The 14419-nt window shown below is 35.5% G+C and overlaps 1 protein-coding gene across 1 annotated transcript; it reads right to left on the bottom strand.

The window, feature by feature from the left end:
• Positions 1-7132: 7132 nt before the first annotated feature.
• On the bottom strand, positions 7133-12829 carry LOC117400143 (tumor necrosis factor receptor superfamily member 6B-like). Its single transcript, XM_033999599.3, has 4 exons — positions 12722-12829; positions 10770-11160; positions 8496-8678; positions 7133-7723 (listed from the first exon to the last, which is right to left on the bottom strand). The coding sequence occupies exons 1-4, from the start codon at positions 12734-12736 to the stop codon at positions 7395-7397; spliced, it is 918 nt and encodes a 305-aa protein (XP_033855490.3). The 5' UTR covers positions 12737-12829; the 3' UTR covers positions 7133-7394.
• Positions 12830-14419: the final 1590 nt, after the last annotated feature.

Raw genomic sequence — 14419 nt, 5'->3', positions numbered from 1 at the left:
CATTTGTGACCCCTGGTCCTTGTTTTTTTTTCACGTTGGAAAAGTCCCTTGGGTGGACATTGTCAATACCTTTTAGAATTTTGAATGCTTAAATCAGATCGCTGCGTAGTCTTCTTTGTTTAAGACTTAATAGATTCAATTTTTATCCTTCCTGCATATGACACACCTTTTAAACCCAGGATAATTCTGGTCACTCTTCTTTGCACTCTTTCTAGAGCAGCAATATCCTTTTTGTAGCAAGGTAATTTACTAATGCATTGTAAAGTTTTGACATTACTTCCCTTGATTTAAATTCAAGACTTTTTAATTCAAGACTTTACAGTATCCGAGCATTTTGTTGGCCTTTTTTTATAGCTTCTCCACATTGTCTAGATGAAGACATTTCTGAGTCAACATAAACTCCTAGGTATTTTTCATAGATTCCTTCTTCAATTTTAGTATCTCCCACATTGTATTTATAATTTATACTGAGCTTCAAAAGAAACTTATCACTTATATTTGGATAAAATTCACTACATGTGATCGAAACAATTCCCATCACTTATTTTCGAAAAAACCTCACCGAGTTCATTATACTACACATACAAACTGCATCAAAATAAACTTAATAGATTTCACTCTTTCTGAATCTCAGTTTGCGCCTTATTCTGATAGTCAGAACATAAAAAAACAGTTTAAATATTTTGGATTGGTATTTCAAAAACAAAACCAAATTCCAAACTCTCAAAAACGACATAACTGGTTAGAGCAATGTGTCCAGAAGACACACCTCCTTGAATTATTACCGGACAGGTGTGGTTTTGTAAGATATTTGAGTGGGATTAAGTGACGGGCTTCAGGTTTTCACAAGTGTCCAGTCAAAGTTCCCTCCCTCTGAGACCATGACAACAGCAAGTGCTGCTGCTGTGAGTGTTAGAAGATGCCAAACAGTGATAAGGGGAAGCAGGATTCATTTGTGAAAAATTTGTCGTGTCATTATTAACAAATGGGATGATGCATAGAATCTATACATTTGCCAAAAGTATTAACGAGACAGAACGATATGTAACTGTTGCAGTTTATAACATCTGTTTACTGTGCTCTTCATCTTGCTCTTACTTGAATTTGATCATATTGTACTTTAACTGCTCTTATCTGTATTATGATATTCTGTAATGTGATATTTTATAATGCGATACTTTGTATTGTGATATTTTGTAACAATTGTAAATGGCCCTGGATAAGGGCGTCTGCTAGCTAATTAATTAATTAATGTGCAGCATGAACAGTATTTCAAATGTGCCATATGCACATATATAAATAACATGATTAGTGTGTGTAGAAACTCCAGTAAGAATATGGCGATACATTTAAGGCACGTTTTTACATTGTCCCTTGAAAGCAGACGAGTGATTGACAGCAGTGACATATTATTATTATTATTATTTATTTCTTAGCAGACGCCCTTATCCAGGGCGACTTACAATCGTAAGCAAATACATTACAAGTGTTACAATACAAGTAATACAATAAGAGCAAGAATACAATAACTTTTGTTCAAGCAAGGTACAAGTGTGACAAACCACAATTCAATAATACAGCAGATAATAGTGATAGTTACATCAGGATATGATTAAATAGTGATAGTTACATCAGGATGTGATTAAATACAAAGTACTACAGGTTAAACACTTGGCAGATTACAGTATTCTGAAGTACAGGATTAAATGCAGTAAAATAGGGGGCAGATAAGAGCAAAATAAAGCACATTTACATGAAGGGTGATAGTGTCTCAGGATACAAACAGAGGAGTTCTACAGGTGCTCTTTGAAGAGGTGAGTATTAAGGAGGTGCCGGAATGTGGTCAGGGACTGGGCAGTCCTGACATCTGTAGGAAGGTCATTCCACCACTGGGGAGCAAGGGTGGAGAAGGAGCGGGCTCTGGAGGCAGGGGAGCGTAGCGGAGGTAGAGCTAGTCTTCTAGTGCAGGCGGAGCGGAGAGGTTGAGTGGGGGTGTAGGGAGAGATGAGGGTCTGGAGGTAGCTGGGTGCAGTCTGGTCAAGGCATCTGTAGGCTAGTACAAGAGTCTTGAACTGGATGCGAGCGGTGATCGGGAGCCAGTGGAGCGAGCGGAGTAGTGGAGTAGCATGGGCGAAGCGAGGCAGAGAGAACACCAGGCGGGCAGCAGAGTTCTGGATGAGCTGGAGCGGACGGGTGGCGGACGCAGGGAGGCCAGCCAGGAGGGAGTTGCAGTAGATGGTATATAGATGGTATGACTGGGCACAGGGCAGCTCAGATAGTGACACACTCACAAGGCTAGTAGCATCGATACAATTCACGGTGGATCTGAGTCTGCAAATATGCTAGACTGTTTAAATACATGGATTTGTAATCTAGAAAGGAAGTTAAAACATGTGAAAGACTTGACTTTGCAATGCACAGACTTAGTTTAAATTGGATTACATGTATAACATTTTTAATAATTGCTTCATATTAATTATGCATATTCACATTACCTGCTTTTTCAGTGGTAAATGCATTAATCCAATGTTGTATAACAAGTTTGCTTATCCCTGGGTACACCACTGGTTACCTCACTCCATTTTGAGGTTTCTCCTCTAATCAGTACTTTCTGTTTTCTACATGTTAACCACTCCCTAATCCATGTGCATACATTTCCTTGAATTCCTACTGCGTTCAGTTTGAGAATTAATCTTTTATGCAGGACTTTGTCAAAAGCTTTCTGGAAATTTAAATAAACCATGTCATATGCTTTGCAATTATCTATTGTCGATGTTGCATCCTCAAAAAAATCAAGCAGGTTAGTTAGACACACTCTCCCTTTCCTAAAACCATGCTGACTGTCTCCCAGGATATTGTTATCATATTGGTAATTTTCCATTTTGGATCTTATTGTAGTTTCCATAAGTTTACATATAATAGAAGTCAGACTTATTGGTCTTTAGTTCCCTGGTTCAGTTTTGTCTCCCTTTTTGTGGATCGGTATTACGTTTGCAATTTTCCAGTCTGTTTGTACAACCCCTGTCTCAAGAGACTGTTGCATGATCTTGGTTAGCGGTTTGTAAATAACTTCTTTCATTTCCTTGAGTATTATTGGGAGGATCTCATCCGGCCCAGGGAATTTGTTTATTTTAAGAGCTCATAGTCCCTTTAACACTGCTGCCCCTGTTATACTAAAGTTATTTAAAACTGGATAGCAACAGTATCCTACTTTGTAAAAACTTGTGAAAAGTAATCATTTAATGTATTTGCTATTTTTTCTCTTCATCTATGATTTTGCCATTTGTATCTCTAGACATTTTACTTCTTCCTTGAATATTCTTTTGCTTTTATAATATAAGAAACAACTTCTTGGAATTGGTTTTAGCCCCCTGGCAATGCTCATTTCTGTCTCTCTCTTGGCCTTTTTAACTTCCTTTTTGACTTGCATTTGCTGTTCCAAGTACTCTTTCTGTGTGCTTTGTTCTTGGTCCCTTTTTAAACGCCCTGTAAAGTGCCTTTATTCTCTGAATATTTTTTTTATTGATCTATTAAACCATTTTGGCCATTTTGTTTTAGATTTAGATATGCCTACTTTTAGGATGTAATTGTTTTGCATCTCTACTACTACATTTCTGAAAAATAGCCATCCTATTTCTGTGGATGTTTTATCTATTTTACTCCAATCTACTTCTGTTAGTCTCTGTTTCATTCCTTCATAGTTTGCCTTTTTAAAATTGTAAACCTTAGCTTTAGTTGTTACTTTTGGGGTTTTAACTAGCACTAAAATAACTAAACTAAAACAGAGTTTCTCTAACCTCTGTTTTAGTTATTCTGTCTTCGTTATTTGAAAAGACTAAATCAAGGCACACCTCCCCTCTGGTCGGTGCATTGACAAATTGCGTTAGGAAGCAGTCATTTGACATTTCTACCATTTCAATTTTGTCTGTTGTGCTCCTGTGACAGAAATATAATGAGTTATGGTTGTAAATATCCCTCTCGACCTGTGAGGGCACTAAGTAGCGAAAGAGAAAGGCTTTGGACAGGTTGGCCTGACAGTTCATTCCCTGGGTCGGGAGGTCAGTCAGCCTGGAAAAAGACAAGACTCCGTTGCAGGAACATATTGACCTGGAAGGTAAATGAGGTAGCAGCTGCAGGCAATAGAGTCAGCTGCAATCGTTTACCAAGGGGTCATGCATAATCGCATAAAAGGGGCCGGAGAATTGTAAATCTTTTCCTTCGCTTTTGGTTTTGAAATAGACCCGGAAGGACCTGTGCACTGTGTATTAAGAGTATCGTGACTGTTTGTTTGTTTGTCTTGTCTATAATTGTTACTTTTGTGTTTATAGACGGCTAACACGTTCCGGAGCTGTCGCTAAGAGCCAGCACTGAACCCGGAACAGCACTGCACTATTTGTCACTCTTTAAACTGTAGCACCCACCATGAGCACTACAGCACACACCCAGGACTGGTGACCGTGGTTGCATATTGTGGGAGAGATACTGTGTTTATTGTTTAGGGCTGCAATCCCTGTCACTGTTCTCCGTGTTTTACGCATCACTGTGTATAACCGGAGTTTATTATTTGGTCACCAGACCTGGATTATAACGAAAATATGACGTCTATTTTCCATACTGGATTACAAATCTCTGTCTGTTTATTCCTGCACTGCATCACCTCTGCACCTGTACATAATCAGCAAACCACTTTGCCACAGCTCTGCACCGTGTTTTCCCATTTTATATGTGGGAAGTTGAAATCCCACATTAGTATGGCTTCTCATTTGCTACACGCATTTAAAATGTCATTGTATAACAGATTATTTTGCTTGGATTCTGAATTTGGCAGTCTATAGCATGCTCCTATTATTATGCCCCTTGAATTTTTGTCCATTATTGTGACCCATATTGATTCAGCATTTTTTTTTTCTTCCAGATTTAACACCTGGGCTTCAAAATATTTTTGATGTATAGCGCTACCCTTCTGCCCTGTTTGTCTTTCCTACACAGTGTATACCCACTAATATTATATTCGTCTCTCTCAGATAACCAAGTTTCTGTAACACCTATCACATCGTAGTTACTTGTTCGTGCAGTAGCTTCAAGTTCTAACACTTTGTTTTTGAGACTTCTAGCATTTAGATATAGCCATTAAATGTATTTGTATGTAGTCTCCCTTTTTTTGTTGATTTCTCCTCATGTGTCTGTGTTACCATGTTTAATTGTATTATGCTAAACCGTGCTTCGTTATATTGTATAATATTGTATATTGTATATGTTTTTGGTTTACTGAAACATGCACTAAGCATTTAATACTACGCTAATATTGTTTGGATTATGCATGAAACATATCATACTGCTATTCACAATTCAGTTACTGTGGTGCAATATACTGTTTAGATGATTTGAAATGCGTCTACCTTTTAATTTTTGCATCAAAATGCATATTTAATCATTTACATGAGTAGCCTGAGGCTAGATATAGCACATATTTCAAACACATATATCAATGAAAGTAGACCTAATAGCAGAACGTTAAACATACCTAGTATAATACTTTATTATAAGTTGAAAAAGAATTATTACAATCTAATACAATCTACTTAATATTTTTGTAACTTTTAAAATAAAATAAAGTATTTTTACTTTTTATCTGATTTGTCTGTTTTATTTTTTAATGTTAAGCAAGTGCTGATATACAATAACATTGAATTGAACCAAGGTTGAATATTGTCTAAAATATTAGGCCACAGTTCACATGAATCCAATTTCTTATTACTGTAGAATAAAATATTCATATGTACAGTAGAAGCTTTGATTCCGCTTACATATGACTATAGTTTTATGGTAATATAGTAGTAAATAATTGTGGTAAAATCCTAGATAATTTATAGTAAAATATTGATCATGCATAACTGAAGGTGTGTCTCGAGATTGTGCCTGCATCAATGTATGCTTATCGGAGCCATTTTGAAAGGACAATTTTGTGTCGCTGAAAGTCTTGTTCTCACAGGATTTTTGGAACAAAGGGAGGCCAGAGGGTTCCTGATTGGCTGGTCACATCAGAGCCCACATGAAGGTGTGAAGTTGTCTTCTGTGCTGGCCAGACTTTGAGTAAGTTACCTTGATTAATTGGTGATAACCCGTTTTTCTGCATTTGCATACCGAGTAAATTATCTTGATTAATTGGTGATAGCCAGTGTCTATTCATTTGTAGACTTAAACTACAATGAGAATACCCTAGGTCTGCAATATGACCTACAGTCATGTCAGTGACCTTTTACTACCAAAGTGAGAAATTACATTAAAGTGTAACTGAGTTTAGGATTTCTACACAGATGGTTTACAAAGAGCTTCATGAGGTGGATATAAGGTAATCTGACACTCCTGCTCACATAAGGATCATGCTGTTGTCTTGAACAGGAAGCAATCAAGAGGATTGGCCAGAAAAATCCCCTGACCTGAACCCTATTGAATATACATACTGCAGTACCACTGCAGTTCAGCACTCCAAGACTCCCTTATCCAAGAATGGGCCCACCAGCTTCCTTAACAACGTGTATGGCATCTAATTAGTGGGATGTACAGTCATTGTCACTGTGTCTCATGGCAGCCATACACTGTACTGAAGGGACTTGTGACTTTGATCCACTTTGTTTAGACGGAGTGGCACTTTCCATTGTTCTGAGAGTTTAATTACTTTATTAACCTTTTTGTTAAACATAATTTTCCCTACAAAAGTTGAGTAGTTGAGGTATGGGTTAAAATGTCAATTTTAAATGTGCCATTTGTAAAACAAACAAAAAATGTTATCTAGTTCGTCTTGGACTCGGCTTCTGCCAAGATAAAAAAAAAAAAAAAAAAAAGATACATTTTTTATAGCTTGAAATAGTCACATGCCTTCCTGCAAAAGTACTACTTATATTTCAAAACTACAACCACACAACTTACAGTAAGTACTACTATTCTCAGTTTTGTACCATTTACATGGAATTTTCTTTCAAAATATGGGAGTTAAATAAAGACTAGAGTAAACACTTTGAAAATATGGCCCTATTACTCATCCTGCACACCACACAGCCATTTCTTTACCAGGTAAGGCACTCCAGGGCCCACACATTTTATTCTAAATTAATAAAGTGTACAACAAACTAAAAAAAAATGTATATACTGTATGTCAATGACATGCATACAAAAGTAGACACATTCATTATATGCACTTGTAGAAATATATCAAATATAATAAATACAAATCATTTGTGCTAAAAAAGAAAAAAAGTCCTGTCATCACAATTGAAACAGCATGTCTCTCTCTATATGTAGAAACTTAAGTGTGACAAGATAACAGAGACACATTTGTGTGTGTGTGTGTGTGTTTGAAGAAAAATGGTTTACAATTTTATATATGAATATGATTAAAAAATGTTACAAAGATTCTGTTGCATTGTTTCATGTCCAGTAACATGAAATTTCTTCTCTAATCGGTTTGCAACTTTTTTGAGCCTTGCTTCTCTCAGCTTTTCCAGAAACTCCTCTGATGTATTGCCATCTGTATTTTGGCCAGACTTCCATTCTTTAATGTAAAGTATCATGAGCTTTTGTGGGGAAATATTTCCAGCTTTTTTGAATATTTTCTGTGCCTCCCGACCAAAAAGTTTTCTTCCAAATCGGATAACTTGTTTATGTGCCATGTTTTGGCGAGCAAAAAAAAGAGCGAGGATTTCTTCACGTGAAGTGCGTCCACCTAAACAATAAAGCAATATAGCAAGTTTATATTATTATTTAATTATATGTACTTCAGATTTTCCAGAAAATTGTCCAATAATAGTTTACACTAAACTCAATAAGGCATGCTAATGCTTTAAAAATATTTTTTTAAAGCTATTATCAGTTTTTATATCATTAACACTGGTTTCCCTTTTATTGTGCTGAGAATATTTCAAAAGCAACACTAAACTGTAAACTGCGGCATCCTGGTACCTTAAAGTGTTACAGAACATCCTGCCAACTTTACAAGAAATGGTTATTTTGATATTTCTTTTCACAAATAATGGGTCACCTAGGGAATACATATCTCAACTTTTAAACATTGTAGTGGCATCCAGATCATGTTCTCACATGATCCATGATGTGTAAATATAAATGAAAAAATCATCAGGATTACGTTTAAAATATATATTGCTGTGATATGGACAACGCAGTATGCAGCAAACATAAAGTCATTGGTTTCTTGTAAACATTGCAGGGTGTTCTGTAACACATTCTGTTGGTTCCAGCTTGATTCTAGCTAGACCATTGTATACCAATTTCAAAATGAAAATAAAAAGTAACTACAAATCTGGTGCCATAGCTCTTATGCTTGAGTAAATTTAGATGTGATTTTTTTTTTGTCCCATATGTATTAAGCATGTTTTTATTAAACATTTTAGACACATCTATCTAAAAGAGTGTTCTTGGACATGCACCCTCCAGATTTAAGAAAAATGATGCATAAGTAGGTTTGAATAGAAATGTACCTGTTGCTTTGGGGTCTGTGCATGAAGAACACAGGTTGTCATGCCACCCAGTACCACTGATGATCTGTATTAGGTTTAAGGATTCACAGTCAGTATGTTTAAGGCACATCTCATGTTTGGAACTCACAGAAGAAAACCATCCTGGAGGACATTTCTCACAGACTGTGTCTTTGTGGGGCGTGCCTAGATATAGAAAATAAAATGAAGTTAGTAAACAGTATTTTCCTGGTCCAATACACATATGGACACATTTTGCTGCCCACAGTTGTTTCTATTTTGCTTTCTGAATACCAAATTGCTGACTCAATAACAAGGCTGTCTGAACAAACAGCAGTATTATGTTCAAACTCAAAGCAGACTGTGTTCTTTGAAAACAATATTCGACTAATTCAAAACAGGCGTTTGGCAAAATGAAACCAAAAAAAAAAAAAAATTACTTAACATCCAGCTAATCAGGTGCCTGCTGCACAAATATTGGCTTCACAGGTGCACCACCTATTAGTGAGGTAGTTTACCCCAATAAGAAACCTCTGTTAATGGCTTTGTGGAGGCCACATTTGTGTGTAAAGCTCATGGATTCACCAAGAAAGTAAATTGTAAAGGTTAATGCTGAATGATGTGAAGTAAATTAACACATACATTGTTGAGGCTTGAAAAGAATAAGTCAAGTGCATACATTATGACAATGTATTCCACTCACTATATTTAGGGCTTCTGTTTTTCGAGTTTTATTAATTGTATTTTTCGGTGCTTATTTTTAGCTATTTTCGAATTTTATGTAAATCGTTTTTTTCGGGGCTTTTGTTTTTAATATACTGTATGAAATGAGTGTTTTCGGTTACTTTCCAAAATGCTTGAGCGTTTTCAATTTTTTTTTTTTGTCAAAATATGTATAGTTGTAACTTGACAGTACTTGCACACTTAAAGTTGTACCTTCTTTCCATTGCTGTCTTCAACAACGAATTCCCTATGGTCACGGGCACATTCTTCTGGCGTTTTTGTGTGTAAGCATTTTTGTACATTTCGACACAATTATTTTTTAAATCCTCCGTATTTTAACTAATACAGTTTGAAATCCCGCTAACAAGCCTCATCCTGATTGTAATCTCATTTTAAATGTCGCGGAGTCTCCAATAGAAATGTAGTTGGAGTGGGTTTAAAGTATTGAGAACGAATCAATGATAGATACAAGTCAGGAAGGCGGGACATTGCCCAGCAGCACTAGTAAATGTATTTATTATTATTTTTGTAGTAGGTTTTATTTTTAAATGGGAAAGGGGTGAAGTCAACATGAATTGATTAACCATTTCCACGGTTTTTCCGGTGTTTTATTGGCTATCCACCAATTTCATTTTTTTTGGATTGGGGTGTTTTATCGGGTTTTATCGGTTAAAACCGAAAATCAGAAGCCCTAATATATTACAGACATGCCCTTGAACCACTTAAAATGCCCCTAATCTATCAGACAGATGCATTAATTTAATCCCTGAAAACTGCATCATTCTGATCAATTTCGACTGCTGATTGTTAGAAATGTAATAGTAACAAGAGATACATATTACAGAATGTGTCTATATATTTCAGTATGACCAAACACTGAAGTATGTTATTGGGCTTAAATTATAGCTACTATTTAAAATTAAAACTGGGTCTAGTAAAAAGGCAATTAAATGCATGTTCTAATCACCAACTTCAAGATGGTCACCAGCAGTTACTGGAATTTTCAGATGCTGTGAAAATAGTTTCATTATTATTATTATTATTATTATTATTATTATTATTATTATTATTATTATTATTATTATCCAATATTGCACTGGGAAGGTTATTTCCATTCCTAGTGTTATTTTAGTAACTGCCAAATGGGGGAGCTCTCTCCCTCTCTCCTGTTTATGGAAATAAGCCTGTATGAAATTCAATTGCATTCTAGACGACAGAGTTATGCTGGACATAGTGATACTCTTATTCTGCTTGCCTGCTAATACATCTTGTGGCTTTGCTTGCCCTTATTATAAATTCCTGTCCAAGAAGAATTACACCTGCAGGCATCATTGTGGTACGTACCTCTTTACAGTAGCCTACATGTCCAGCTTTTTGGTTTAATTTCAGTGAACTGTGTTTGTAATGTTATTCTTTCAGGTGGGTGGGGGAGTACAGGATTACATTTACATGATAGTCTTCAACATGTACAGCCAAGCTTGAAGTACAACCAGGGGAAGAAGTGAAGTCAGAATTGCTGCAGTTAAACTAGTATAAAAAAACAATACAAATTACCTTCCACTTTGACGCCATATTCAGGTGGGCATTCACTGTGCTTAATGCAAAACTCAAAGTGCCAGTAATAGCCTTTTCTGCACTCACAAACTCGGTTGTGAAAAGGACTGCACTCTTTCTTGACAAACTGATTTTCCTTGCAGAAATTGTTGCAGTACTGACATTTCTCAATGTAATTCCAGTACTGGGTATAGTAGTTTTCTGAGCAGGGAGCACATATGGTCTGATGAGTGGCTGTACAATGGTTTTGTAGGTGTTGTCCAGGAGGGCAACGGTTACAGGTAAGTGTCTGGCCTGTTATTGGATCCTGGTGAAGGTACGTTTCCACTTCAATCTCAAACAGCTGCTCTGTATTGTTGGCCTCAAGTAATAGGGCCAGTGTGATCAGCAACTGTGAAGAAGTATAAACGGTGATAACGTTTTAGTTAAATGAATGCATAATTCCCTTCACGCTGTAGTAACTTGTGATTATTACTACATTTTCTTTTAAGGCATGTTTATGAAAACAAGGTTTGTGATTAAAAACAAACCTGAAGTAGTACTCTATTACATGAGATCTAAATGGATTAGATGAGAAAATGTACAGTACATTTTAAAATTTGCCAGATCATCACAGTTATTTTATAAAGTATAAAGTAAATAAAAAATATTGAGATTAATTAATTCAAACTGGTATTCAAACCGGAATGAATACTGCTATGATTTCCATATTCAAGTATGCAAATGAGTGCATATATAATCCATAATAATGAAATTAAGAAATCATTTGTAAGTAAAAAATTATATATGATATTAAATAAAATAATTTACACTCATTTTTGTATCTATTCTGTACTGTTAGAAACATTTCATATTTTTCAAATATGCATTGGGAGTTGTTCCAAAGAATTGAACTTAAATACCTGTACTAAAAACCCTTAGTTGTGAATTCTACTTCCATTTCTACTTTACATCCATATTTAAAAAAAAAACACACACACACAAAATAAAATAAAAAATCATAAAACTATACGGCGTCTTGGGCCCAAAAAAATACAGTGGTTTTCTGTAAAATCAGAAAAACAGGATTTTCTATTCACTAAAAAGACTGTGGTTTAAGGAGCCTCTGCAATCAAAAGCCTAATGCATCACAAAATGACACAGATATTGAGTCTTTAAATGCATCACAAAACAGTGCATAACTTCTTAGATACAGTGTGAAAAAAACGCTTTATAAAGATGTGAATCTCCGCCACAGTTTGAAATTCAAAACTATCAGTATCAATTAAAAGTATACCACCAGAACCAACATATATGTGAACTCTTTGTCTTATAGACAGATACCTCCACTGTAGCCCTCAAATTGTGAAAATAAATATTATTCTTAATAAAGAATATCCTTACCAATTTTCGTCACAAATAAATAAATAACTTCTGTCTGGTACAACTGTCCAGCGTTGGATAAAAAAGTTTTCTTTCATCTGACTAAATATAACAAAGATCTTGCTCCTTATTCTTAATTTCTCTACTCACAAAGCATTTATCCACTACAGTTCTCAATACTTTCACAACATTTTATCATACTGTATACTAAAGGTACATTCACAGTATTTAAAAATAGAAATGAAAGTGTTTTAGTCAAGTGCCTGTTGTCCTCTAGTGGTATTCTCTGTTTTTTTCTGTGCATTCACCTCTATAACATACTCCTTATACAGTTACCAGTGTTATTAATAAAGCATTTCAATTTTACCTAGATCTGCAAGCTATTGTATTGTAAGAAACATTCATTGGAACATTGAATATTTAACGATGAAAGGCTGAAAGAGGTTAAACATAATATATGCAAACCATCAAACCATACCATTTATGTAAAATATATTAAAAAATACTGAGAATACATCTGTTGTTGTAAAGATCAGCAAAATGTAACAATAAAAAACAACATTTAACAGTAATGCTGCATTTGAACTCACCTTTGTGTTGAACATTGTTTCCAGTCTCTCCTCTTGAAGTTTTGTGGTACTCTGAAATCAAGCAGCATCAGACTGAACACAGAAGGCAGGGCTCATGCAGCGTATAAATACAGAAGCAATAGCCTTTTTCACTAAAGGTCAGGGGCACATATCACATGTGCAATTTTTTTTTTTTTAAGCAATACAGTTTAGAAAAAGTTTTACTTTCATCTTCCTAGATACAAAAAAAAGAAAGAAAGAGGACACCTAACCCTAATGATTGGAAATAGACAATTCACTTGCTTGAATGACTCCATTTGATGTGGGAGCAGGGGTGCATTGTGATCAAACTTGATATTAACATTAGATTAGATTCTGGGGATAAATGGAGGTGTCTGTACATTTGTCCATCATTTACTTTGAGAACACAATACGTTTCTCCACATTCTGTAAGTCAATCATTGCTTACCTGAAGATAACTAGGTGATAAATACAACTTATGCAATATTCATTGCCATTTTTATATTCTGTATTCTGTACAGTCACGGACATCAACTTTTCATAATTGAACCGCTATAATTTAGAGTTTTACCAACTGTGCATAGCGGACGAGATACGTTAAAAGTATGGAACTTTATTAAGAGAACCATAGAATACATTCATCAGTGGCCATGTTTCCATCTCCACTTTTTTTGTTATGTTTTTTTATTTGTTTTTCAAACAAGTGCACAGGTTTCCATGATAAATAGATATTTATAGTCACAATTAAATAGGCATGGACTGGAACCTTGCAAATTTATGAAGGTAGAGTATTTACTGCTAATGGTGGGAAATATAACATTATGGGGGGTCTGGGTGACCCCTGGCCCTCAACCATAAGTTTTTGCTTGTCAAAATGTTTTTGGGATTGATTTTTGACACGGTTTGGAGCTATTACTTTAAAAACTAGGGACAAAATTCCCCAAAGTTGTCCAAGTTTGAAAGAAGAACAGGGAACTATGGTTCTGTGTCAATTCTCAGCAGCTGAAGTCCCCTGGGTCGACACTGTCTATACCTTTTAGGATTTTGAATGTTTGAATCAGATCGGCGCGTAGTCTTCTTTGTTCAAGACTGAATAGATTCAATTCTTTTAGCCTGTCTGCATACGACATGCCTTTTAAACCCGGGATAATTCTGGTTGCTCTTCTTTGCACTCTTTCTAGAGCAGCAATATCCTTTTTGTAACGATGTGACCAGAACTGAACACAATATTCTAGGTGAGGTCTTACTAATGCATTGTAAAGTTTTAACATTACTTCCCTTGATTTAAATTCAACACTTTTCACAATATATCCGAGCATCTTGTTGGCCTTTTTTATAGCTTCCCCACATTGTCTAGATGAAGACATTTCTGAGTCAACATAAACTCCAAGGTCTTTTTCATAGTTCCCTTCTTCAATTTCAGTATCTCCCATATGATATTTATAATGCACATTTTTATTTCCTGCATGCAATACTTTACACTTTTCTCTATTAAATTTCATTTGCCATGTGTCTGCTCAGTTCTGAATGCTGTCTAGATCATTTTGAATGACCTTTGCTGCTGCAACAGTGTTTGCCACTCCTCCACACACAGCAACTGCGGGCGAAATTGAGACGCTACGGTGCTCAGTGTTTTATTAACAAAAATAAAAAACAAAACACAAATGTTTTGACAAAACAAAAGGCACATTGGCCAAA

This window comes from Acipenser ruthenus, chromosome 4 (assembly GCF_902713425.1).
Source record: "Acipenser ruthenus chromosome 4, fAciRut3.2 maternal haplotype, whole genome shotgun sequence".
NCBI lineage: Eukaryota > Metazoa > Chordata > Actinopteri > Acipenseriformes > Acipenseridae > Acipenser > Acipenser ruthenus.
The sequence above is the reverse complement of the archived record's forward strand: the minus strand, read 5'-3'. Positions and strand labels throughout refer to the sequence as shown.

What these genes read in the sequence shown, in the direction of transcription:
- LOC117400143 (XM_033999599.3), bottom strand. An exon ending in ATATGGCGTCAAAGTGGAAG is followed by an intron (nt 8,679 to 10,769) that starts GTAATTTGTATT and finishes TTCTATATCTAG; the next exon opens with GCACGCCCCACAAAGACACA. An exon ending in CACAGACCCCAAAGCAACAG is followed by an intron (nt 7,724 to 8,495) that starts GTACATTTCTAT and finishes TTTATTGTTTAG; the next exon opens with GTGGACGCACTTCACGTGAA.